Source organism: Pantherophis guttatus, chromosome 2, assembly GCF_059756535.1.
Source record: "Pantherophis guttatus breed Tessera chromosome 2, ASM5975653v1, whole genome shotgun sequence".
Taxonomy (NCBI): Eukaryota; Metazoa; Chordata; class Lepidosauria; order Squamata; family Colubridae; genus Pantherophis; species Pantherophis guttatus.
Window position 1 is genome coordinate 33,561,102 of NC_142064.1, and position 27,925 is coordinate 33,589,026.

The 27,925-nt window shown below is 38.1% G+C and overlaps 2 protein-coding genes across 3 annotated transcripts in view; one reads left to right on the forward strand and one right to left on the reverse strand.

Moving 5' to 3' along the window:
* SERINC5 (serine incorporator 5) overlaps positions 1–4,038 on the forward strand; it is a 44,474-nt gene extending 40,436 nt beyond the window's left edge. Inside the window, exon 12 of the mRNA XM_034441047.3 lies at positions 2,287–4,038. Within this exon, the coding sequence (XP_034296938.1) occupies positions 2,287–2,434 (148 nt within the window). The 3' untranslated portion in view covers positions 2,435–4,038. The remainder of the gene's footprint in view (positions 1–2,286) is intronic.
* Positions 4,039–11,581: 7,543 nt separating this feature from the next.
* Positions 11,582–27,925, reverse strand: part of THBS4 (thrombospondin 4) — a 37,866-nt gene continuing 21,522 nt past the window's right edge. For both annotated transcript variants that reach the window (XM_034441048.3, XM_034441049.3), the window contains exons 10-22: positions 27,586–27,738; positions 26,792–26,896; positions 26,440–26,547; positions 24,867–25,026; positions 23,186–23,304; positions 21,765–21,817; positions 19,031–19,224; positions 18,317–18,495; positions 15,384–15,432; positions 14,270–14,466; positions 13,899–14,071; positions 12,874–13,013; positions 11,582–11,769 (exon numbers count right to left, since the gene is read on the reverse strand). In XM_034441048.3, the coding sequence (XP_034296939.2) occupies positions 11,708–11,769; positions 12,874–13,013; positions 13,899–14,071; positions 14,270–14,466; positions 15,384–15,432; positions 18,317–18,495; positions 19,031–19,224; positions 21,765–21,817; positions 23,186–23,304; positions 24,867–25,026; positions 26,440–26,547; positions 26,792–26,896; positions 27,586–27,738 (1,692 nt within the window). In that variant the 3' untranslated portion in view covers positions 11,582–11,707. The remainder of the gene's footprint in view (positions 11,770–12,873; positions 13,014–13,898; positions 14,072–14,269; positions 14,467–15,383; positions 15,433–18,316; positions 18,496–19,030; positions 19,225–21,764; positions 21,818–23,185; positions 23,305–24,866; positions 25,027–26,439; positions 26,548–26,791; positions 26,897–27,585; positions 27,739–27,925) is intronic.

Genomic DNA, 27,925 nt, shown 5'->3' on the forward strand with positions numbered 1-27,925 from the left:
GACTGGATTAATATACAAAACACCAAATATAAAATAGCAACTGTGCACATAACAAAACCACAAGGGGACTTCCACTCCACTGGCCCCTTAATGCCTGAGAGAAGACTCAGGCTGTGACAGTTTCTGAAAGGTGAGAAAAGTTGGGGGGAGAGGGAGGGAGATCACTGTAGGTCCCATAAGATGACAAAATGTGAAAGATGCATGCTCTGGGATCACGTAAATAGGCAGATGTTCTTGGAAGAAGTTGTCCCTCAAGAAACCTACCATGTTTCCCCGAAAATACAACCTATCCTGAAAACAAGCCCCAGTTAAGCCCCATCTACCATCTGGTTGTACGAGGTGGGGTGAGGCCCGGGTGTAAAAATCAAACTAGAGTGTGGGTGGCAGGGTGGAGCAGCCCCACGCGCCCCACACCCATTTACCTTAGGACCGCTGCAGCCAAGTCTCCCATGCCCCGACACGCCGCTGCCCAGCAGCCACTTACAGCAGGGGACACGAGTGGCCGCTTCTTCCTGCTATAGCTTTGCCCTCAGTCGGGAGCGAGGTGGTTCGTGGCGAAATAGTGGGTGAATTCGCTTACAGGTATTTCTAAAGCCTCATCAGGAGGGGAGGGGCGTTTGGGTAGTAGGCTGAGAAAGTGGGGTTAATACACGAGTTGTTGGTACAGGTCGAGCTTGGCATTTCACCTTTTGTGAATTTTCAGCTGCACGCAAGGAAAGCAGATGCAGCAGAGACCCTGTCTTGTTTCTCTCCCCCAAACTCCGGCAGAAATGGGTCTTTGCTAGGCTTGTTGCACCGGCGCAGTTGCTTGCAGCAGGACACCACAGGACTTGTTGTGGCGTTGTGTGTGCGAGCAGCGGCAGTGCCGCGAGATTCGTCATGCAGGTGCAGCTGCTCCCGCATGCAATAGCACAAGCCTCATGACATCCTGCCACAACCGGTGCAACGAACCTCGCAAAGACCTACAGTCTACTACCCAAGCGACCCTTCCTGCTGAGGCTTTAGGAATACCTCACAAGCGAATTCACCCACCATTTCGCCATGAATCACCCCGCTCCCAACTGAGGGCAAAGATAAAGCAGGAAGAAGTTGCAGCTGTGGCTCCAACCACATCTACTCGCTGGCTTTGAACATGCCCAGTGAGCACCAGCAATGCATTTTGCGGTAGCAGAGACTGGAGCCAAAGTGCCGTGTTCGGCTTCTCTGGGACACTGAGCTGTCCTGAAGGGTAAGGGAGGGGAGAATTAAGACATCCCCCCAAAACAAGTCCTAGTCAAAAGAAAATAAGACCGGGTCTTATTTTCGGGGAAACATGGTAGTCTTCTGCCAGGTGATGCTTAGGGTAACAGAAGCTTCTGAATTAAATCTCACTTTTCACACAAACTATTTGGTGGTTTTAAACAACTCATTCCTGCAGCATAAACCTCGTTCCCTGTAAAATCAGGTAAATAATTCTGGCCAGTTATATAAAGATTACTGAGATGATGCAATTAGATACTTTAAATGCACAAATCCATCTTTCTATTCCTGGAAACAGGATACATCAAATAGAAGTTTCAAAAGTAAATATTTTAGATTTAATTGTTGCACTGCAAATTAACGATAATGAATGATGGCTGGCATTTACAGAACTGCAATCTGAAATGGTTAATTAAAATCACATTTCTTATCTCAGGTTTACAAGACATGTAATAAAAATTAAATTCATGATGTCTGGCTTGCACAAATTAGTCGAAAGCAGAATCATATGCAGGTGTTATCCTATCTGGGAGAAAGTAGTACTGAATGTGTTTTAATGTACACACATTTCTTACCCTGTTTCCCTGAGAATAAGACATCCTCTGATAATAAGACCAATCGGGCTTTTGAGCGCATGCGCTAAAATAACCCCCCCCCCCAAAATAAGCCCTTCCAGAAAATAAGCTGTCCCCAAAAATATTAACCGCATGTGCAGCCGGTCCCCACCATTTCTTTTGGTTAGGGTTAGGGAGACAGAGCTGGAAATCAGGCACAATGACAAGAGGAGTCCCGTCTTGCTCAACGTGCCCCAAAATAATAAGACCTCCCCAAAAATAAGACCAAGCGCTTATTTCGGGGTTCAAAAAAATATAAGATAGGGTTTTATTTTCGGGGAAACACAGTAGTTAATGTGAGGAAACCGGTTCCAGGGAAGATCAGTATGGTTTCTTTGAAATAAGTCCTCCAAGAATTGGACCAGTGCATCATCCTTCTAGAATTGATTTGTGTGTCAGCAAATTTGGTAACCTCCACTCCCTTTCATCGTAGTTATGAAAATGCCGCAATTGAAAAATTCTTCGTTGGAACCTGGTCCATTTTCTGGATTAAAATGGCTTCTTGCTGGGTTTGTGTCCTTCTCTACCTATGGACTCTTCTAGCACCTTTCTGCTGCCCAACCAGAGGATTCTACGTTTGAAACTGCTTCTGTTATAACTCCATTGATTTAATAAATCACAAGGTTATCTGTATAATCATTTTCCTAACATTGATGGTTAGGATAGTGCTTCTCTCATGGAACACTTACATTTTGAGACAGGTTTTTTTCTAAATATTTTTTTTATTATCTGAATTTAAGGGACACTGAAAAAACACATCTTAGTTCAATATGGCAAGTCAGTTGGACCCTGAATATATGTGCATATGTATTTGGTATTCCATAAGAAGTCATACACCTGAACCCTTTTATTTAGATACATGAAAAAGAGTTTAACACTTCACTAGATGAGATGTCATATTTGGTGGGAAGAGTATGAGGTCAAGAAGGTTTTTATTCTGTAATAGATCTCATAGTAAATTATTACAAATCTGGATTGTGAATGAGAAAGATTTGTGGGTATAAAAATATTTATTTATATTAATGAAAAGCACCTTTTGTGAATTAATTGGGTGACAAAACATGGAACCTGAAAATTTGACTGGGATGTGCAACACTGTAAATGTTGGTGCAATTAATTAACTATTATGAGCCACTGTGGGACTAGATGCATTTATCAATGTATTCGGTTAGGAATAGTGGACAACAAAATAAGAATTCTATCTTATCAAAGAGTATTTTTAGGTCTGTGAATTTTTTTTAATTTTCTTTATCTTTCCTGCATCTCTTCAGTTTCATCCCTAAATATATTTCGATGCACTCATATTTAAATTCAATAGTAGATAAATTAGGAAAAAACAATTTAATTCAAAGTAATTTTATTATCATAGTTTGAACTGTATCTTCAGTGGTAATAAACATTTTTCATTTCCAATTCCAAATCTGACATAAGAGGTTTTTCCCATGCCTATCAAGTTTCATTTGGAGATTCCAGTCCAAACATGCTTCTTTATCAGGAAGTAAGAACCATGAAATACACCAGAATACATTCAGATTAAACATGTTTAGGATTACATTGAAATTGTAAATTTAAGAATTAGCTTACTAGGAAATGGGCATTACTGCTTTCTTTTGATTTATCTGTGGAAGCTCAATTCCCATGTGCTGGAAAAATTACAGTAAAATTAGTAGGCTGGTGCTGTCATGTTTGTTTGTTTGTTTGTTTTTTGTTAATTACATTAATTACAACAGCTGCTTCCATTTAATATTTCTGATAAGTGGAAACCAACCACGATGATAAAGAAGTGCCTGTTTTCAAAGCTAAGCAGATTGATAAAGCTGCAATATTTTAACTTCAGAGAAACTAATAATTTGCTTTACTCTTTTTATTTACTGTATTTTCATCTTGGGATAGTTCTTCATATTCAATTCTTTTTTAATTCTTTTTTTAAGCTTTTGATACAGTGTTGAACTTTTGTAAATATCCAGGGACTTTATTCTGTATACACTAGTTTTTACTTGCATGAAATGTAAGTCTATATTGGGGGAAGTTAATGGTTGAGACTTTGAGATGAATCCATAGTACAAGTCAAGCAACTGATGTTTTTAAAGTGTTTTGTTGGAGTTTTCAAGAATCGCTTCATATTCAGAAAGTATTATAGATGTAATTCCTTGATCAATAAATTTGAGTTTGTTAAAAATTTCAATTACTGGTATGTCATATATTCATGGTCGCATCCATTTATTTATATCTTTTAGTCCAATTATCTCTTGGTAGCTTTTTTAGAAAAAAATTGGATAATTTTAATCAAAACCAGTTTCCAATACGGGAGCAAATATTTCACTGGGAAAGGGATGTGTATTCTCATCATTTTGCAGCATGACTTTTCCATTGTATATTTAGACTTTTGAATCTTTTTCAACCTTCGATAGCTTTAATCATAAGTAATAATATATGCATATCTAAAAGTATCAGCAAGATTTTTATTCATATGGTGATTGATATAACAAAGGTACTATATCTCCGTTAATCTGCACTAATTGATTTCTATTGAATATAGGTAGACCTGGTTTAGCAACTGCCTCACTTAGTGACAAGTTCAGTTATGACAGTAATAAAATAAATTTGCAACCAGTCCTTGTATTTATGACTTCCACAGATCTGTAAAGCAAAGGAAAGCTGAAGTAGGATCATAAGTGCCACCCCAGTTGAGAGGCTTCTAGAAGAGGTATGACAAACTGAAGATGTATCTGAGAAAGCAGAGCTAATAACTGACAAAGATCAAGGACTCTGCAGTGCAGCTCATGCAACAGCCATGTTACACAGGCCATCAAGGACCCCCTAACTGTAGCTTCTTAATACCGTTCAAGGGTAGCCCCATGTAAAGTGCATTGCAATAGTCCAAATATGAGATGACCAGGTTATAAGTGACAGAACACAATGAAGCAAACCATCAAACTATAAAAAATTAGAAAAACAAAAAGCTAAAACCGTAAAATATGAACATTAACAGGAAAGCTATTGAGTTTGTGCTTTACAACACAGTCTTTTTTCTTGAAAGTGTTAGGTCATCTAATGCAGGCTTTCCCTGCTGAGTGCTTAATTGTATGATACAATTTGCTCTGGAGAGAACTCTGACAGCTTGTTTTGTGGTTGCTAAGTAGAAGGCTCTCCTGGTTATATTTAAACTGAATCACAAAACTATAGTGTTAAGAAAAATATAGGGGAGTTAAAGTACAAGTTTCTAAAAATAGAAGCATTTTATTGTTACAGTGGTTTTTGCTAAACCTCTACATCTAAATAGGACATTGTGTCTAAATAGCAGTGGAAAACACTCTACTTCTTTTGATCATGAAAACCTTTGAATGGTTAAAAATGATCTGAAACATTGTGTTTTCAAACTACTCACCAGAATCTCTGCTAAAACCAGTATGGTGTTTAGAGTGATAGAGCTATGCCAGTAAACTCTAGAACTGTGAATGCATAATAATTATTTTATTATTTTATTTAATCTCAGCTCTTCCCAGACTACCCTCCCAGAGCCTTTCCTGTCGTTGGACACTGGAAATTAGCCTTTCATTTTCTCTTGAGTGTCCAGTAACTCTTTCAAGGGAGTATCCAGAAACATTTGGAGAATAAAGATGACCATCAGGTGTGTGAATGTTACGCAAAGTTATGCATATTTTGGAACTATTGGACCTTGTTTTGGAAGCAAGATGACAAATTCAGCTAATGGTTCATAGTTTATTCTGGGTCACTCATTAACCCAGTATAGTTTTTTTAATTATTTTTTATGGTTGGCCGCACAGCCAGCCAGTATTTTAGAATGGATATAGCATTTTAATCCACCTTTCAAGTTCTTCCGCAGGATGTGGGATAGGTAGATGTTGTTTGATGGTATTAAAGATATTGTTGCAGGATGCAAGCTGTTCCAAATAAAGCTGCCTTTTGCAATTGACTGATGGTGATTTTGTCAATGCCGATGATGTTCAAGTGGTGCTCCATTTGTTTTGGGATTGTACCTAAGACACCTATTAATATTGGTATTAACTTTGCTTTCTTTTGCTACAGTTATTCTTCTATTTGCAAGTCTTTGGGTTTTGGGATTTTTCTCCAATTCTTTCTCTGCTGCCTACAGATACAGCAACATCTTTCTGATCGACAGTTGATGAGTTTGGATTGTTAGTGCGGCAAGTCCTTATCTGTTCAATTTCTAAAGTCGCAGAGGCTATTTAGCTTTTTCACTTTTTATTACTTCGTCTATTTTGTAGTGCCACCAGTTCTTACTTGCAGGCAAATGGTACTACTTGCAGATATTCCAATGCAACATTGTTACTACTTTGTCTGCCATTGTTTGTAGTCAGTCTGCAATCTTCTTGCAGCAGCTAAATAGGTCAATTGTTTCCTCAAATAACTAACATTTCAGAACCAGAAGAGAGATGAACAAAGGCATCCGCTACTATAGGTGACCTAAATCACTTAGTGTCTAAGCGAGGGCTATCAAACTCGCTGCCCACAGGCCGGATGCGTCACATGCTGGCCACGCCCACACCCGGTTTAGCGAAGGGGTGAAAAGTCCCGAAATGTCACATGATGCCGCTGTGATGCCGCGGGTTTGACACCCATGGTCTAAGCCAGTGGTCCCCAACCCCCGGACCGGTGCCGGGCCGTGGAGTACCTGGCACCGGGCCGCACAGCGGCCGGGGGACATGAACGCTGCAGCGCAAAGGCTCCTGGGCCATGCGCAAAAGCTCCTGGGCCGTGCCCCCACCCCTGCGCGCGCTCAGCGGGCCGCGGCAATAAAAAGGTTGGGGACCACTGGTCTAAGCCATTACTGTCAATTCAAGGGAGAGAAACTAAGAAACCACCCATTAACTTAGAAATATAATGTGAATCAGATTATATAACAAGTTTAGGATATTTATCACAGACTTAAGTATGGTCCATCAAACTCCATGGACAAAAAAAAATTTGAGTATCCTAAAGATAGATAGAGTGGAAATTTATCATTATAACTTTCACTCAAGAGAAAGCCTGCATTATATGATCCATGGGTCTATCAGTAAGGTAAGGAATTTAACCAAAATTGATAAAAAGTGCAACATTTTGTATGAAATGTCCTGATGTAAATCTGGACTCAGTTTAATGTAAATTGGGAAGTCTAAGCTGATTGTTGCCACCTAGTGGGAAGTTAAACTACATGATCTGCAGTTCCTCTCTTTATAGAGTTGAAGAAAAAAAGATAGATTATATTACAATATATCTTACAATTTTTATAAGTTTTTTTTTTTTATAAAACCCAGGTTAAAGGGTTAATCACTTCTGCCCCACCTCGCTGTACTCATATAACCCACAGAGCTAAAAGACTGTTGACTGGTATGTTACTGAATGAATCTAGACCAAGGGTCTCCAACCTTGGCAACTTTAAGACTTGCGGACTTCAACTGGCTAAGGAATTCTGGGAGTTGAAGTCCACAAGTCTTAAAGTTGCCAAGGTTGGAGACCCCTGACCTAGACAATTTGTTAACTTGATCAGAAGGTAGCATATTGTGAAAATTCACCATGACCTCACAGACAAATGGAAGCTCAAAGCTTGAATGCCTCCCATGAAAATAGTAACAATTTTACTGATAGAGGGGGAAAAGTAAGAAAAAGCCAAATACCATATTCTTCCTGGTGACTAATTTTCTTTGTGCAAAAAAATTGCAACATGATGAAATGACGTGAATGCCACATCATTTCAATCAGTGCTTGAGATTCATGGTTTTTATTGGGGCTTTCCTTCAGTGTGTAGACTTCTTTTATTTATTAAATACTTAGTAAATTCAACTGACCTTGGGCTGTACTTGAGTTTTCTACCCTATTTTGTGATCTTTTAAAAAACCCAACAAAGTTCTTCCAACTGCTTCCCAAGCAAATTGCTATTCATGACAAATTTTTCATACATGGCACTATAAGGTAACATATGAGCTAATCGTTGCCGACTCTAGGGGGTGGTGCTTATCTCTGTTTTAAAGCCAAAGAGCCAGTGCTGTCCGAAGACAACCCCGTGGTCATGTGGCTGGCATGACTAAGCGCCAAAGGCGCATGGAACACTGTTACATTCCCACCAAAGGTGGTCCCTATTTATCTACTTGCATTTCTTACATGCTTTCGAACTGCTAGGTTGGCAGAAGCTGGGACAAGTAACGGGAGCTCACCCCGTTACGCAGCACTAGGGATTCGAACCGCTGAACTGTCGACCTTTTGATCAACAAGCTCAGCGTCTTAGCCACTGCCCTCAAAATAAATAAGAAAGTAAGTATCTATCTCACATGAAAAATCTGATGGAAGATCTTTACAGCAGTATGTGTCTTTCAGAAGGTAAAAAGAAACAAAATGAATTCAAAAAGGAGTTCCAATCAAACCAAGTTATGTTTTTGAATTTTGAATCTTTCCTTCTGCTCAACAGCAGCACAGAAATACCTTTGTTTATACTGATTTAAAGTCTAGTTCTTCCATTGATAAAAAAAATTTGATCGCTTACCAATCAAATCTACAAAGAGGTAGGTAGCTCTCCCTCTCCTAGTTGGTGCCTATTAGAAATGTTGGCATGGCTACTCAAAAGAATTCCAAATCAGAATTGCAGTATCCCCAGAGTCACTTGATCAAGATTCGGGTGCCTGGCAATTGGAATGTCTTTACGATGGTTGCAGCATCCTGGGGTCACATCAACACCATTTGCAACCATGCTGTTATAAGTGTGACCACTGCAGACTTGTGGAGTCTAGATAATCTGGCTTTTAAACAGTGAAGAAAGCTCTTTAAATTCTCATGCTCTTGGACAATTTATTATTATATGGAATATATTAAATAATATACCCAAGGACATTGAAATTAATGACAGAGGACATTCTTGTGAGCAATTCTATAATATGGGATAGACTCGAGATCTTTTATATCATGAGGAACTGAGTACAGCTAGTCCTCGATTTATGACCATAATTGAGCTCAAAAATTCTGTTAAGTGAGACGTTTGTTGAGTTTTGCCCCATTTTATGACCTTTCTTGCCACAGTATTTAAGTGAATCACTGCAGTTGTTAAGTTAGTAACCCGACTGTAAAGTGAATCTGGCTTCCCCATTGCTTGTCAGAAGGTCATAAAAGGGGATCACATGACCTTGGGCTACAGCAACGGTCATAAATATGAACCAGTTGCCCAGCATCTGAATTTTGATCACACGATCATGAGGATGTTGCAAAGGTAACTGAAAAAGGGAGATAAGTCACTTTTTTCAGTGTCGTCGTAACTTTGAACGTTACTAAATGAACTGTTGTAAATTGAGGACTACCTGTAGTATTTTCTGACTCTTCTTACCTGGCTTAGGCTTGTTTTAATGTTGAAAACTGATTTTTTTCCCCCTACATTGTAGGAAATCTCAGCAGCTAGGTCATCCTATTTGAAACAATAAACTTCATCCATTATGAATGCAACAGCGATGTTTCTTTGTAATCCTGTCCTTGCATAAGTGGATGGGAGATTCAAATGCAGACAATTGGAGCTGTGAAATCAGGGGGATAAAATGATACACAAGCAACAGCCCACGTTTCCCTGCTTCATTGAGATTAACATGCAAGATCTATCATTTAATTTCTTTTCCAGCTGTTAATACAAAGCTTGTAATAATCCAGAAAGGAGTGTGTGGGGCATGTGTGTATTCATAAACACACACACAGGTGTCTGTTGAAATATATATAAACACCCTCCAACACACGCACAAGTATATAAACACTCCAACAGGCACCCTTGTGTGTCTCGCCATGTGCTGTGCGGGGGGGGGGGGAGGAGGCCATTCTTAGGCCATTGAATGAATGCCTCTGCTTAGCAGCTATTTCAGCACTCAGCAAGTTGGCTGACTTCATGTGAAAGGAAGCCTTGGCTACTTTTCACGTCTTTGAAACCAGCGGGGACCAGAAGAAGCTCAGCATGGAAGCAGGGACTGGAGAAAAGATAAAGGGATGGGGGAGAAGCAGAAGCACTGATGTTTCAGCCCCAGGACAGCCCAGTGAACAGTAGATCACTTGCAAGCTAAACATTGAACTGAAGAACAGTAGGTGAAAACTGCAGGAGTACCTAATTCTTGCCTTCAGACCCCTCTTTTAAAGCAGAGGCAATGAAGTCTTCCTTATCCATTCAGATAGCTAGTTGCTACAATTCCAGCATCCTTTAACAGGGTTACAACCCCCTACTCTTGGGTCTGTGTGGCCAATGGTGGGCACAACATCTGTTTAGTATGCACAGCTGCCGAACAGTTGGTGACATGCTCATTATTTGCTACATGTTTGTGTGGGAAAGCCTCCTGTGTGCATCTCCTAAATGTGTGCATTAAAAGCTACTACATTTTTTGCCTTGGTATATTTTTCTCTCATACTGGGAGCTAATTTATTAATTCAATCTATGCCACAGAGCTTAATAAACAAAATAGGACTGTATAATATGTTGCAAGAGTGCTAGTTTCTGATTTCTGTTTTCTCCAATAAATGTGACAGCCCAACACAATTAAGGCACCTCCAATGAATATGACCTATTGTGCTTATTTCAACAAACTACATTTAAAGAATCTCTGGTTTATTACCAAATGTGAATTAAACTCACATTTTATATACAAGTGGTTATTCTGGCAGGAAGAGCTTTAGAGAAGAGAAGTAATAGTATGAATGAAGTTCGTGATACATTTGTAAGATCAGTGTGGGTCTGAACTGCTGTAGAGCAGTGTTTCTCAATTTTAGCCATTTTAAGATGTGTGAACTTCAATTGCCAGAATTCTCCAGCCAGTATCGGCAAAGATTGAGAAAGACACTGTGGAGGCAGAGTTGCCCAGAGGTTATTATCCCAAGAAAATACATTAAGAACGCTGACTCTGCTGCTTCCAGTAAGTTTACAGAACACAACTTGAGAAGAAAAAGAAATCAACAATCAGGCATTTAGCAAAGTTTAATCACATCGGAACACAAATGTTAGGATCCCTTTCCCTCCTCTCTCTAAAGATATCTTGACTTTGCCCTCATGTTTATTCTTGTCCTAAAACGGTTTCCAGGTGGTGAAGCAGCCACTGATTTTCCTCAGAGGGCTGAAGTAAGTGGGTTGAGCAGCCAGGTGTTGATTATATTAGGAGGCCAGAATGATAACATAAACATGAAAATGTGTTTGATCAGAGGAAGCTGTGTTAGCTAATGCAGTGATCTAAAGTCTGCTTCATCTGCTGGAGGGCTGTTGGATGACATCTTGCTCTTCCATCTTCTGATTATTTACCATTTGTATGGGACTTTAAAGAAGTCATTAAAAGTAATCCTACCATCCACCCTTCTTGTGAATGCTTTTATGACTAATCAGAACCATTGTAAATACTATAATTGAGGAGGAACATGAGATTTGGAGTGATTTATTACTGGGGGGTGTCAGTTTACTGAAAAACTGGTCTTACAGGGCAATTTCTATGGGAAATTAATCCGCTAGGCCCTCCTTGTGTGAGATTCAAATCAATTATTGCATTTAGTTCTGGATTTGAATCAATATATAAATTAGCAAGCAAAATTATTTCCATATCTGTGTCTTATAAATATCAAATCATTTACATGCACAGCCTCTGATTCCAGATGTTTTTGTGTAGCACATTATTAGTCTTTGTCTGTTATTGCCTACAAAATCATACTGGAAGTTAAATCTTGAATTTAACTGAAAATTAAATGAAAACCAAAAGAAACCCTAATCTACTTTATCTTTTTATTTATCAATCATAGCAAATGAACTGGGCATTTATACACACACAACTGTATAAGAATTAAAAATGTACTGCACTGTTAGTCACCATAATATCTTGCATTCTTGATTCTCCTTAAATACCTCCAACACCATACTTCTGAGCTTGAAATTCTTGAAAATCTTCTGGGATTGTATCTGAAATCAAGAAAGGAGATAGAATCACTGCCCACAGTAGTTACTAAACTTCTGAGATTTTTTAAAAAATTGCTGGTTAGGATATGGTAGAGATAGCTATAAAACTTTAAATAAAAGTACTTCACTAATTAAATATGAATGCAAGCATGTCATTTCTTGTCTTCCAAATTATAATTCTGCTAAAGAGAGAGCAAGCTTCAGTGGAAACTTTCCCCAAGGCTACACTGATGATTTCTCAGATTTTAATAGTCAAAACCTCCCTGTACTTATTCTATCATCCCAATGAAAATTAAGGGTAGAGATGCACCTCTAATGAAATACTAATTTGAAAAAGAATTAAATCAACAGAATAATACTTCTTTGCATTTATATCCTGCCTTTTTCTTTTCTCTGAGCAGTTAAGCTTTCCCTTAATTTTATCCTCCAGTTTATTTGGCCTGAGAAAGCAATGGACCCAAAGTCATTTGATCATCCACAATGGTCACCTAAGATTTGAACTTTGGTTTTCCTGGTCCATGTTCAGCACCTGAACCACTCTGGTACCCCAGTGACAAATCTGGTGAATGACAGACTTAGTCTAAGCCTCCAGCACATCATTTAGTGGCTATTTCAGCCTCCACACTATATATTCACTTCTAGGAAAGGCCAATGAGAAACATGGCTGGAAGAGGTTGTGCTTTGAATCTATGTGGAAAGCTTTGAACTAATAATGACCCATATGACTTTCTCTTTCTAAGCAAAGAAAGACACTGTTGCTTGGCCTGTTTGCTGCCAAAGAATCCCAACTTCAGAACTGAGGAGTTATGCAATATCGCTATGCAACTGCAAGATTGATCTGCCATTTCAGCACTGGAAAGTATTTTTTAAAAGATTCTTTTAATTAAAATAAATAAAGCATCATTTTTTAAAATAAGGAAAACTCCTGGAACTCACAATGGCACCATATGCATTTTTACAAATAAAAAATAGTGGGCTGGTGTAGTCCAGTGTTTATGTAAAAGGGTGACTAAAGATGTAGTTATTCGTGTGACCATACTAATGGAGTTAGCCTTTATTCAGTTGGGTTTTGATTATGCAATAAAATGGATGAAAGAAAAATGCTACCGTTACAGCGATATTTCAGATTGGACCAAATAATATTTTCCTGAGAGAAGCAGAAAACACCAAGTCTTCCTCCACGCATGGTGGTGTCTATGGTTACTCCAGAATCTGCTACCAGTTCAGATCCTTCATAAAATCTTGCCCTTTCGAAATAGAAACAAAATTAAGTTTAAAATGTCAGTGACTTCATTCTCTGTGCAGCATCTGTCATTATATCAGTAGCACGTAAACTTATATACCACTCCATAATGCTTTACAGCACTCTCTGAGCGGTTTACAAATGTCAGCGTATTACCCCCAATAATCTGGATCCTCATTTTACCAACCTTGTTCATTATGTTCAATGAAACTTAACACACAGGATATTATATCTAAATTTAATTTATGTACCTTTTTGTTATTATATCTATCAGAGGGTTGTAAATCAAGCACAATTCAAGTTGAATATCAGCTTGATCCCCAAAAATTAGTTGAATCCCTTCAACTTTGTAATTTGCTTCAAAATATTGAATTGATTCAGCGTAATCAATTTAAGCTCAAGAGAGATTTTCTGACCGTCAGAATAAGAGAAATTCACTTGATAAGTCAACATTCTTTCTAGATGGGCTTTTTACATAAAACAGAAAAAAATAAGATATGGTATATGATTTTGATGATTAGACAGGATAGATTATAGAAAGAAGTGAGTCATGGTGTAACTTTAAAGAAAGAGGTAAATTTATAAGTGTACATATAACTGCTGAAAAGAGGAGTGAATATTGAATTCATTGAAATCTTTCAAACTTTGAAGATTAGATTTGATTAACGTGTATACAGGTACGTGCAAAGGATTTCCCTGCCTACCAGTTTAGTAGTATGAAGACATATATTCAATTCAGCAAGTATAACCCAGTTGTTGGTATGTGTACATGTGCATAAACATACATGGGTACTATTTGTGGATGGGTAAATATAAATACTGTACATGTTAGTCAATACCATGAAAATGGATATAAAACAATAAGGCCCTTCTTGCCTCAAAGCTTTACCTAATATATCCAACCTGAGGTCTGTGTTGTAGGAACCAGCGGTAGGAAACTTTATCTTTCCAGCCAACGTTTCGTGGATCTTTCCATAGCAATCGGACTTGATCATTAGTGTCTCCAGTGTGCCAAAGTGAATTTCTGAGGTGTTCTCCAGGCCCAGTCTTTGACTTAACAGCCTTCACACAGACAAGTTTAAAAAAAGAAATATCTATCAACATTTTTTCTTCCATATTCTAAGGAATGCCAACATCTATAATGGTCTTTTCAGTCTGTAAAACATCCCAACAAAGTAATGTTATACAACACAGATGTTGGCAATTCTCTCTGAGCATATTGTTAGATGAAAGCCTTTATCATTTTGCTTAAGCCAATACCTTCAGCTGAATCCCAGGCTCTGCAACAGCTCGAAATGGAGTTGCTTGCCAATAGGTCTGCTCCATCTGTTTCCACATTACCACATAAAAGCTGGAGCTGTCTTGATAACCAAAAATGAAGCCTGCATAGTCATCATCTGTTACTGTATTCACATGGAAAGTGCCTTCAAAATCAACTCCATTGAAAGCTGTATAACCTATTCAAAAGATGTAAACAGATGCATGAAATCCAAACCATCTGCAATTATAGAATCTGATTCACTGATAAGATTTTCCCCAACCTGGAGTTTTCCACATGCCTTGGGACAATTCCCAGAATTGTTCGCTGCTGTGGATGAAAGCTGGAAAACTATGGGAATTACAATTCTAAACATATGAAGAACAACCCCACTGGAAATACCATTGCAAATGACTGCTGGTTCTTTTGGATCCAAGAGCCCCAATCCACCAGCACCAGGAAGACTTATCAACAAATACCAACTGTTTTATGCTGAGTCTCATGGTTGCCACTCAAACCCACCACTGTCCATTTTTATTAACATTAGCAATAGCACTTAGATTTATACATCGCTTCACAGTGCTTTACAGCTCTCTCTAAGCAGTTTACAGAGTCAGCATATTGCCCTCAACCATCATGGTCCTCATTTTACCAACCCTGGAAGGATGGAAGGCTGAGTCAACCTTGAGCCGGTGAGACTTGAACTTTCAAATTGCAGGCAGCCGGCAGGCAGCAGAAGTAGGCTGCAGTACTGCATTTAACCACTGTGCTACCATGGCTCAGTGAGGCTCAATAGCACTTCAAGGCACAAATAAGGATTTTTCCAAGTCCTGGTTCTCTTAGTCTTTAACCAAACATGAAGGAATTAAAGCTTGCCCTTTACAAGAGACTGGTGCGCCTGCATCTTATTCATTCTTCACTAGACTTTCTGTGATGAGCACTTCCTATTAAGTAGAATGATGAAGAATTGGAAGGAGAGACGCAATGAACACTTCTATTGTAAATTCAGCTGGCTGAAGAATGGGGAGTGAATTGCATTGTTTAAATTGATTATCCCAAAATATTTTTGTGTGTATGGATTTGCTGTAACTATCTTCAGAGAAATGGGGTACATACCTACAGCAAGTCCAGGATCACTGTTCATAGTTTGCACTATCTCCATACCCTGCAAAATGTAAGTAACACAATTAGTGAAACAAAGAATATAAGAAATTAGTTTTTGCTTCCTGCAGTAAAATACAAAAATATCAAACCAATAAATTCAGAAAGGTCTCTTTTGTAAATGTACATACACATAATTTTTTGCATAGATCATTTTTTATTCCTGACAAGTACCTGTAGTTTTCTTGACAAGATTTTCAGAAATGGTTTATTGTTGCCTCTTTCCACGGGCTGACAGAGAATGACCAACTGAAAGTCAAATGCCTAAACCAAGACTAGAATTTATAATCTCTTGATTTCTAGCCTGGTGCCTTAACTACTACATCAAATTGGCTCTCTACACACATACATGCCTATCATACTATCATAAAAATTCTTATTCTGCTTTTTGCCATTTATTTCTAATTATTTAAGTTCTGAAGCTTATGGTTAATTTTTCACCAAGTGAAAAATTCACTGGTCCTTTGGTCTTATTCACAGTCATTGTCTCCACTCAGAGATGTCCTACCTCACCATTCCTCACTTGGAAGCTCTGGAAAACTATACTCTCTTTCATATTTCAATTCTTGTTTATTTGTATTTTATTTTCTTTCATATTTCTCTGTATCTTTAAAATGCTAAATAAACACTGTCTACAAAGTGAAAATAAGAAAGGTGTGCAAAGACAGAAAAGTATGGAGAGGTTGGTATAAAACTAGTCTTGGCACTGAATGGCATAAGATAGTATAGTGTTTGTGTAAACTAAATTGAATTAGAATTCAATTTTTTCTCTTATATTCTGCCTTCATTTTGTCTACTTCTATTTTTCTGTGCTTTGCATAATATTACAACCCAAAAGGGAATAATGTGACATATCTGAGTCTATACTGTATATGTATAAATGTAAAATCAGGAATTCCAATGTTACATGGTCATTTTTCCTCAATTTCCTCATTTTTTTCCTGTACTACTAATTCTTCAACCAAGTCTTTTCTATAGAATATTATCAAGTCAAGGACAGTTGATCCTCTTGTACTTCCTTCCATTCTCTAAAGAAAAAGTTATTACCAAGACAAATTAGAACTGGAAAGGCCAGGATAGAATTTATCTCCCAACAGATGTTTGGTAATTAAAATCTCTTACTGTATCACTATGATTCCGTGCCTCTTTGAAAGATCTGCATTTTTAGAAGGCATTATCTGCTTTTTCTGTTTGGTCAGCCAGGCAATAGTAAACAGTAACAACAAAACTGCTTTTATTTGTTCCTCTCTTTTTTCTTAATCCAGATGCTTCTACAGCATTAGCAAGTTCATTCATTTAAACTTATGAGCAAGAATGCATATTTTTAACAGTGTGATTTCCCTCTCCTTTTCAATGGCTTCTATCTCTGGGATGTCAAACTCGCGGCATCATGGCAGCATCATGTGACGTATTGGGACTTTCCCCCCCTTCGTTAAATCAGGCATGGGCATGGCCAGTATGTGATGTATCCAGCCCGCGGGCCATGGGTTTGACAGCCCAGCTTTAGTTGCTATATGGGAAGCTTCCAGGGGTGGGTTTTACTTACCTTTACTACCGGTTCGCAACAGGGCCATGTGGGTGCTCTTCTGCGCATGCGCAGAAGCTTCTGCACATGTGCAGAAGTGTTCTGATGACATCGGGGTCGGTGAGCGGAGCCTCCTGCTGGTTGTACTACTAGTTCTATAGAACCGGCCCGAACCGGGAGCAACCCACCACTGGAAGCATCCCAGCATCTCCATTGTATCAGTGAAATCATATTTGTTATTTTGTACTATGAGTTGAATGAGCTAATAAGCATTAGTGATTAGAGAACAAAGATCCGACAGTTTGTAAGCCAATGTTTTGATTTTTTTCTTTTTTATGACTTAAGGATCTTGTAGTATTTTATGGCTTAAGGATCTTGTAGTATTTTTGGCTCCAACAATTGTTCTTCCCCTCTGCACTTTAGGAATCCACCACCTGGCAAAGTTAGAAAAAACACCTGACATCAAAATGGATTGTTATCGTAACAATGGCTAGATGCCAACTGTTAACTCTTGTCCCAAGCAAGAAATTCTTAGTCTGTAATGTAATGCTGGCAGTAGAAAGAGGTACACAAACTTGTTTTTGCAATAAATATGGCCTGCATTTTATTCTTGGCAGTTGTTAGATTTCTTCTTCAATGGCTTTTCTAGCACTTGCAATAAACAGAATCTATCATCTGTTCTGAATCATTGACTTTCGGTGTTGGCTAGGTAAAGCCTGACACATCCTGCAGTTTATTTTTTTCTCTCCTAGCCACTCCTGTTTTATCTGCAAAGTCTTGACAATTGTTTTTGGGTTCCTGCAGTGCACAGCATTTTCTAAATCTCTTCTTTCTGGTTATGATTCTCAGCCACTGGGCCTGCTCTTCTATCATTCCATAGAGTTGCTTCTAATGTCAGTTTCTGCTTCTGTGCCTTTTTTCGAACTTGTTCTTTGCTACCAGCTGAACTATGGCCATTGGCTACTTAAACCTCTTAACTTTTTCAAAGACAACCACAAGCTTGGTTTTGATACAGATATATCCCTGCTGTTTTTGGGCAGGGAAAGAAACATGCCATAAACATTGTATGCTACAGCTGCAGACTCTTTTACATTGATTTGGACTTTTCAATCTTAGAGTACTCTGAGTAGAATGGCTCTTACTGCTTTTCCTTTAAGATTCTTACGTTAACCAAGTATTACCTCTTGACTTAGAAAGCAAATTTATTAGGGGCTCCTTCCTAACTCTCAAAGCAAATTTCTGCTCAGGTGATTTACTTCTAGCTTGTTTGTAGACAACTCTCGGTTTTTTTGCTAAACAAATAAAGAGTCAGATTGTCCAACTGTTCATTCCTGGCTGCTTTTAGATTTCAAAAAGTATTTACCTGATTCAAAACTACCCAGTTTGGATCAATCTGAGCATCACCTTCTGGATCCAGGACAACAGTCTGATAAGCTCTGAAATCAGTCAGGGTGACCTCTGCATTCTCAGGGCAAACATCAATCCGGTCAATCACTGTATCTTGATCATAGTCTGATTCACAAATGTCACCAATTCCATCACCTGCAAACCAAAATTCAGTGTTTAAGGAGTGCCATTTGATAGCTGGAGTTTAAACTGATGCTTGAAATAAGTTCATTTGCCAAAGCATAAAATGCAAAGTGATATGCAAAAATTACTGATTTGGCAATGGATCTTCACCAAGCCAAAGCATTTGAAGGTTCCCCAAACATGACAATCTGGATAAAACAGGAATTAGCCTGTTTCAGAGCTAGACCATCACTGGGACACATCAAACTGCTTCCTATTTCAAGGATATACTTCCCAAATGATTGAACTGCTCTGGAACTACACAGTATAGAGGAGATTTGGCATGATCTGGAGGGGAGATGGTGAGTTTTGTACCTTCCTTATGTAAAGGAATTGGATGAGAAAATTATGACAAGGACTCATTTTTAATGCCCCCTACGGTAAAGAGGAAGGCTAGAGAAACCCATAAAAGCCAGAAAAGCTCAGGGGAATGAAGCACTAGGTCACTAATAATAAATTCAAAAACAAAATCAGAAGTGAGGACTGAAAAGAAAGAGAATGGCCTTACTGTTCTCATCTTCCTGTCCTGGGTTAGGAATCAGCCGGCAATTATCAGGCCCTGGAGGGACGTGGTCAGGAATTCCATCGTCATCATCATCATCATCACATTCATCCCCCAAACCATCTTTATCAGTGTCAAGCTGGGAGCTGTTAATGACTGTGGGGCAGTTATCAGTGCTGTCTTGGTGTCCATCCCCATCACTAGGGTACAGCAAGGTAGGAAAAAAACACATGTACACAATATGCTAATTCCTATGTCTATGTTCCCAAGCAATCTCTTCCAACCCTTTTCTCCCAATTTATTTATCTATCTGCTTGTATCCCACCATCCTAACCAAATCTCAAGGCAGTTGAGATAATACTCCATCCAACAACTTTGTGAGGCGGATGAACCAAGAGAGAGTGACTGGCCTAAAGTCACTCCATATACTTCCATGACTGAAGAAGGCCTGAGCCTGGTGTTCTAGTCCTAATGCAACACCTTAATTGTTATACTGCATTGGCTGTTAAATATAATAGGACAATTCCCATCATTCCAGCCAGCTCAATTAATATTGAAGCTGATAATGAAGATAAGTCCCCAAATGTAAGGATATGGGTTATATTCTTATATGAGTAAAAACCATGGCATTGTGTCATCTCACAGAGTGCTAGAAACATCTCCATTCATAGTATGCTTGATGATATAGACAGCAAGGGGAATGGCCCTGAAGGACAAAAGGAAGAGCCACTACCAAGGCAACAGATAGATAAAAGGGATCTGAGTCCAGAACAAGGAAGTGAATATTGTAGATAAGCTCCTCCCTAGTTCACACAAAGATAAAGGGAGGGAAGCACATTCAGACTTGCAAAATTCTGTTACATAGCTCTACAATAAAAGTAGAACAGAGCCACATGGCATTGGTTTTCTAGTGTGGTCTACCTTAAAAGGCTGACAGATGTCAGTACTAATTGGAGCCAAAAATGAAGATAATTGCCAGTAAAGTTTGAAACGGGTGGGATTAAATGATTGTTCGTTTCTTCAATACCCTCCATACCCTTCGTTTCTTTAATACCCTCCATAAATGCCCTTGATAATTACATCATTGTAAATGACATAAATAATGCAAATGGCATAAATTGATACAATTAAAAAAACTGAAGCAAATGAGATAAAAAATAATTTATGCTATCTATTGACATAATTAGACAAATGATGCAGATGATGAGTGAGAACTCTCTAATTTAATAATATAGGTTAACTTCATACACCCCTTCCTTCCATTTAGTCATTAACTAACCCTACTTTAATTTGAGACATCCACACAAAAAGGAGTGCAAGGGTAGTTATATAAACACTGAAAGAGAAGAAGGGTGAGAAAGTTAACCATCTTGATTCTCTTTGGTATAAGAGGGAAGAGCAAAACACTCCATCAGACTTTCAAGATTCTGTTATTATACACTGCAGCAATAGAATTTCAATCAGCAGTGGGTTTCGGATTATCTTACTACCGGTTTGCCTCACGTGCGCACGCTTGCTTCGTGCCTAAATAGGATGGTGTAGAACCAGGGCGGGTGAGAAGGCCCACCCATGATTTCCGCTACCGGTTCGGGTGAACCGGTGCAAACCAGCTGAATACCACCTCTGATTTCAATAGGCTTTAAAGGAGACTGTTTCCTGACTAGGCTTACCTTGAAGGGCTGACATACAGCAAGCCAAGATTCTGTCCAGGTCTACCCATTACATACTTGTGTGCAACATAACACAAGTACAAAAGAGGCAGTGTTTACACAATAACATGGTGATGCACATTTCATTATTTGCTCCTCTGCTCTCTCAGATGCTCATGACTTTAGTATCTTTTTTTTTTTTGCACAAAATTAAACCAGAATAGTTTTTTGTTCTGTTTGCTTCCTTCTTTTTTGGCATCCTCTTAGTTGATTATTCTATTTTCTACATGAAGCAGAACAAATGGTATGCTACTTTCACTGAAAAAATATTGAAAATGTCTGTTGCTCAGAAGCTCCCCCTAACATGAATCCAGAATCCGCTTTCCTGAATCATAATTCCACATTGTATATTCTGTGATGAGAAAAAAAAATATCTCTAAAGTACCACCTTATCCTCCTTCAATAGATTTTCTGCATGGCTAAACCCATCCAATTTCTTCTATTTCCCTGTAGAATTTAATTTCCAGTCCCTGATCATCCCAGATGCCCTACATTGGGCCCTTTTCAGTTTAGGAACCCTTCTTAAAATGTAGTCAGCGGAAGAAGAGACAGGACTTAGAGTGGGCTGTGACCAATGCTAAGTAGAGCAGAAATGTTATTTCCTGTAATTGTAATTATACTTGAATATTTGTCCCATTGGGAAACCTTTCAAAAAAAAAAATCAAAGAGATAACAATTCCAATCATGGATTTGGATTACTTCATTTCGCTTGGCTCGAAGACAAACATTTTGTAGGAAAAATGTTAATATACATTCCAAGAACAGTTCATACAATGGAACAAATTAGACTACATAGAGTGGATGTTTCTTTACTGGGTTTGTTCAAATGGAAACTAGACAGCCATCTTTTGGGAATTATAATTTATTTTCCTGCTCTGAGTGAAGTAGATTCAGTGATTTGCATGGCTCCTTCCAACTCTCTGATTTTGTGATTCAAAATTGTGATTCTGGGATTTGAAGTTCACACATCTTAAAGTTGTTGAGGTTGAGAAACACAATACTAATGCATATTACAGTAAATTTTAACTTACCTGTCTTGGTTGGTGTCACAGGAATCTCCAACTAGATCATTGTCAGAGTCTGACTGTAAAACCCAATAATAATAAAAATAAATTACATGGTATAAGTTGAAAGGTTAGGAATACTGTATACTACTTTGTAGAAAAAACTGCTATGTAGTTCTTCCATGAATTTATATGAGTATGGAACTAAGAGAACTTAAAAGAATATGAAAGAAGTTATATACTCAAGATGACATTTTCATTTAAAGCTCTTAGGTAGAAGTTCTAAGAAAGATTGAAGAACTTGAACATCTGGTACCATTTAAATTAATTCATATTGAACCACGTAGATTCAAAATGGAGTGTATAAGGTAGTTAAAAGATTATATTACTATTGTTGCACTACCCATACCTATATATTGTTTTAAACTGTTTTTATACAGTTTTATTGGTGGTGAGCTGCCCAGAGTTATTTTAAGATGGGCAGCTATATAAACGTTTTAAATAAATAACACAAATAAATACAATACTCAGTTAAAATATTAACATTTGCATCTCTACAGGTAAATACATTGTACTGAAAAACAATTATCTACACCAGCTTTTCCAAACTGGCATTTTGCAGAAAATTCTGGAGGGAATCCCATTTAAAGGTACTTGAGGAAAATGGACTGGATGAAACTTTTCACAATGGGCTTTTCTTCCCTTTCTGAATATTTGTGGCCAAATGATACTGTCACCGTTATCTTATTAATAACATTCTGGGAGCTTATAAAAGTCTCCCGTTTTAGAAAATATTGAAACAGTCATTTGATTAGGTATTAAAAAACTGTTCTGATTTGGTACAGATAGTCCTTGGCTTACAACTATTTGTTTAGTGACCCTTCAAAGTTACAATGGCACTGAAAAAAGTAACTTATGACTATTTTTCACTCACAATCATTGCAGCTTCCCCATGGTCACATGATCAAAATTTGGCTGCTTGGCAATTGGTTCCTATTTATGATGGTTGCAGTGCCCCAGGGTCATGTCACCTTTTGCAACCTTCTGATAAGCAAAGTTGTTGGGGAAGCCAGATTCACTTAACAATTGTTTTACTAATTTACTTAATAACTGTGGCAAGAAAGGTTATAAGATGAGGCAAAACTCACTTAAAAGATTGTCTTGCTTAGCAACATGAATTTGGGGCTCAATTGTGGACAATTGAGTCAAGGACTACGTATATTAATTCAATTATCCTTGACTTCGCTGCAAACTTATGAATGTAATTGTAAGATGAAGCAGCAATGGTTTTGAATACATCTCATAAAATACTTTTTTACAAGCCTGAAGTAAGACTAATAAACTGGAAACTTTATTAGTCTTATTTAAACTGGACAGCAATTTGTAATTCTCATTTTTAATTCCACTGAAGACTGATGTCTTTGCAGATCCACCAGCTATCTGCTCACCTGATTAGGATTGCTGATATCAGGGCAACTGTCGCATGCATCACCAACACCATCATTGTCTCTATCTTTCTGCTCCCAGTTGGCTATTTTCTGACAATTGTCCAAAACATTCTTAACCCCTGAATAAAATTACAGACATAATTAATTATCTTATGATCACCAAAACACCAGAATGGGGTGAAAAATGTGTCCAAATATATTCCCAGACCAGATCACAGAAATTTAAACACAATGACCAAGTTCTGGCATCACAATTTTGACTCCGGGTTTCTTTTTCCCCATGGCGGCGGGGGGGGAAAAGGAAAAGTTTTCTTAAACAACTGTGAAAAGTACTATTTGAACCCATCCATGTAAAAAAAAAGGTTGACATTTTTTTCAGTTTCTGACATAGATAAATCTTCCCATGGCTGGGGGTGGGGGAGGAAAAATAAATATTGGACCTAGCCATAAAAAGATTCATCACTGCTCTACCACATCTTAATTTTTAGGGTAGCCTGTTAAGATAGAATAGTAGAATGAGTTGACTGGGCAGACATCTTTCAAATTATTACTTGGTTTGCTTTTTGTATTTGTTTATATGCAATATTATTTTAAAGAGAGAGATGGAAAGATATCGCTTGTGGATTAGCCTTGGTAGGATCCAGATGAAGGTGGTGTATCCTGGCCCTACTCAGTTTTTGTTACCATCCTTAGGAAAGACCAAATGGACATGGGTTTTATGTTGTCCTAGAACATAAAGCTTCCATTGTTGGTACTGGATGCAATGGAAATTCCCCCAGTGGATCAAAGGTGGGTTCTACTTACCTTTACTACCGGTTTGTAACGGGGCTGCGTGCGCATGAGCGAAGCACGTGCACGTGCTCTTCTGTGGATGTGCAGAAGTGTTCTGATGACGTTGGAGTCGGTGGGCAGAGCCTCCCACCAGAGCCTCCCACCGGTTTTACTACCGGTTCTATAGAACCGGTGCAAACCGGGGGCAACCCACCACTGCAATGGATCCTCATAGCCATAATCACCACCTACTCTTCAAGCAGGAATTAAGAATCTAGGTCTCCCAGGTTGTGCATGGCTTGTGTGAGAGAGCAGCATTCTATCCATGCTTCATATGTCAAAGTATATGCCTCACTCAAAATATATCATAAAATACATAATAAATACTTAAAATATAAGACAGCATAAAAATAAAAATCAATAAAACACATTGCCTACAAACATATATTTCTGGGAAGATGTTTCAGAGGTCACAGGATAATTTAGGATGCACTTTCTGAAGCATAAATAAGGAGCATCAACCAGAAATCTGATGCCAAAAATCCCCTGCTGCACATTGACACTGTTTCCAGACATCTGTTCAAGATCAAGAAATAGGGAAATAGAAACATGATGGGGTTTAGGTGAAGGTGTGCTGGAAGAGAGTTTGAATCCAAAGCCTTGCCAGCCTGATTTTCAATCTAAGGCTGTGTTCCGATCTCCTGCCCATGATGTGGCAATGAGGTCACTGCCTATCTGACTCAAAAGTAGCTTTCTGATAAACTGATATGAGAAAACAGGTCTGAAATACTTGAAAGCATGTACAGTTGCCTAAATGTGATTGTTGATATGCAAACTACAAAGCCCTAAAAGCTACATGTAATTGCCTACATGATTTTTCAATATGTCTCAGAAATGAAGATTGACCCACCATCTCCATCTATATCTTCATCACAGGCATCTCCTTTGCCGTCTCCATCAGTGTCCCGCTGGTCATTGTTTAATACCATGCGACAGTTATCACAAATATCACCAAAGATATCTTGATCACTATTCTTCTGGTTAACATTAGGAGCCAAGACACAGTTGTCCTGAAATAGAGAGTTAGATAAATCTTTCTTAGAAGTTTAGCCTTAGACACTGCTTTGTACAAGGTTTTACTCTCTCCCCTCTCCCACCTAATCTCTGTATGAAGTCACTGATCGAGGTCATCTAATGGCCAGGATTGGGTATCATCAGTCTTTGCTCCAGGACAACCAAATGTTGTTAAATGAAGGAATTGCTAAGTAAAATGTTGACTTGCTTGTGATCTTACGTCAGCTTTCCTTTGTTTTCAGGCCTGTGAAAGTTGCAATTCCAAATGCAATTCAATGTGCTGATTGTCACCTTTAAAGCCTTCATGAGACAGGGCCAGATTATTTAGAGGACTGTCTAACTCCAATTATTTTTGCCCTTCCCATGAAGACTAATAGGAAGGATATACTCTGGGTCCCCTTGATTAAACAATCTAATCTAATGGGACCTAGGATGGATTCGTTGTCACTGCCCTTTCAGGTGGCCCTGTCAGGTGGCACTAAAACCTGGTGGTTCTTTGCATCCTGTAAAGATTTGCAAATATGCAAATATATTTATGCTCACTGCAGCCTCCTATCTGAATGGGTAAGAAAATAACCAAATCATCTGCATCAACTTTGAGTATATTTGGGAGACAGAATATTGGTCATCTGAATCCAAAAATTATACAAACAGATGAATGGATGAGAGAAACACACTAAAAGATGCCACGTTTGTAGGCATCCAGTAGAGATATGATACCATGCAAATGCTGTGAATTATAATTTTTTGTGATTGATGAATATAGCATCATTTGTACAATGATACAATAAAGTATGTGACATCACTTGTCCCTCTTGGCCTTCCTGCGTCAGAGTTTCTCCTTTGTTTGAGAAAACAAGGCTAAATATCAAGAACATTACCTGTTACCCAGAGCACAGACAGCTGCAGAAGCCATTACAATTACTGGAAAGACAAATCTAACACATGTAAATCCTTCCCAGCTTATAGCCATTGAAGATTTTGCATAGTGTTAACAGTAAAAGGATAGGCCTACTGAGAATCACTCACTTTCTTTAGTCAGATTCTTGTGGCCCAATTTTTGTAGTTGAGGTACCCCACAAAATAAAAAGTAACATTTAGTTTAAAAAAGACATTGTGATTTCAGAGTAAAAATGTTCTTTTCAAACTTCTTTTTTTATTGCAACTTTGGGAAAACAAAATGCTCACCCATCCCCAATTATTCTTACCATGTTTACTAGCTGACATGGTCTATTTATACTATTGCATAAAATGTATTTTTAATCTCTAGATGTGCCAAAAGTGCTAATACAATGATGGTGAAAAAATCAATATAGAGGTAGAGTAATTTTTTATACAGTTTTTATACTAGTCGAGACTAGTAGCAGTATTGTTTAATTATAGAAAACACACCAACTCCTAACCAGTACCTGATCATTAGGAATACCATCCCCATCTGCATCATCATCACAGGCATCTCCCACACCATCTCCATCAGCATCTTCTTGTCCAGAGTTTGGAACAAACATGCAGTTGTCCTACAAAGTAAACACAATAGAGCATCTTTTTCCAATTAGTGCCATCAGATAAGAGGGATTGCAGTGTTGGTAATCACCAAATAGCATCAATAGAAGGAATACATATTGTATTTCACTATACTTGTAGGACACAATAGTTTTTCAGTTCTCTTTTTTTCCAGCAGTTCTTTGATAAAATTTTGAAACATGAAACAAACATGAAACATACTCATCTTGTCACCCAGGCCTCTGTCAAACTGCTAACCTTTTTGCAGCTGTCAGCCGAGCACGGAAGTTTTTCATCTGGATAGCCATCAATATCTATATCTTTTCCACACAGAAAGCCATCACCAGCCCAGCCAATGCCACACTGTGAGCAAAAGTATTACATAATGAAAGCAACATTGGAGATGTCTTTGTGGGCACAGTCCTTCCTATTCTTTCCTTTTCAACTGAAATTCAAAAAGAATTTGATTCCTGTCCTTGTATATCAGCCTTCGCTTTCTAATGTCTTCTGTATGAGTTTGTAGGCCCTGGAATTTCCACATGCATAGCCAATGAATTTCAGGAGCTATATTCCCATAATATCTAAGTATACTAAATTGGGCAAGCCTGTAGTATGTCATAATAGTATCAAATTTAGAACATATTCTAGGCCTTCTTTACACATGCATACTACAGCTTTCTCAGTTCTGAGTTGCTTAAAATGAGATATGTCTGCAACTTCCAAAATTCTTAGGTAGGGTGAGATGATGACTAATTATATGGCTAACATTCTGCAGTCCCAACACATCTAAAAGCTATTAAATTGGGAAAGGTAGGCACACTAAGACACTTTTAAAAAATGTATTAATGTAGAAATCTTTTTGTAAAAATTCCAAACAAAACATGGATAGAAATTTGCTTCCAAAATACTACTATAGCATATTTTAAAAATAAATTATAAAATATGATTTTTCATGTATGTTTTTCTTTTTCTTGCTTCTCTCTTCTTCTTAACCCCTGCTCTAAAGTAAGTTTTATATATATTAAATAATGATGGGAAGAGCACTGACTTACAACACACAAGATGTCCCCTTGTCTTATTTCTGAACAATGGGCATGGATGCTGCAAGGGTTCAGAACACGATTTCTACAGCTTCGTTCAGCCCTGCATCCTCTGACTTGGTCTCCAGTAAATCCTGGCTTGCAAGCACCACAGTGGTAAGAACCCTTGAGAAAAACACATAAATCCATAAACTAAACATTGCAACTAAAACAACCAGGGACTAAAAACAACCACTACTTAGGTAAGTGGTTCCATTGCTGACTTGCTATATTTTCTAATGCTCAGTTGGAATCTATCTTCCTCTATCTTAAAATCATTAATTTGTTATCCAGTCCACCCTTATTAACTTGC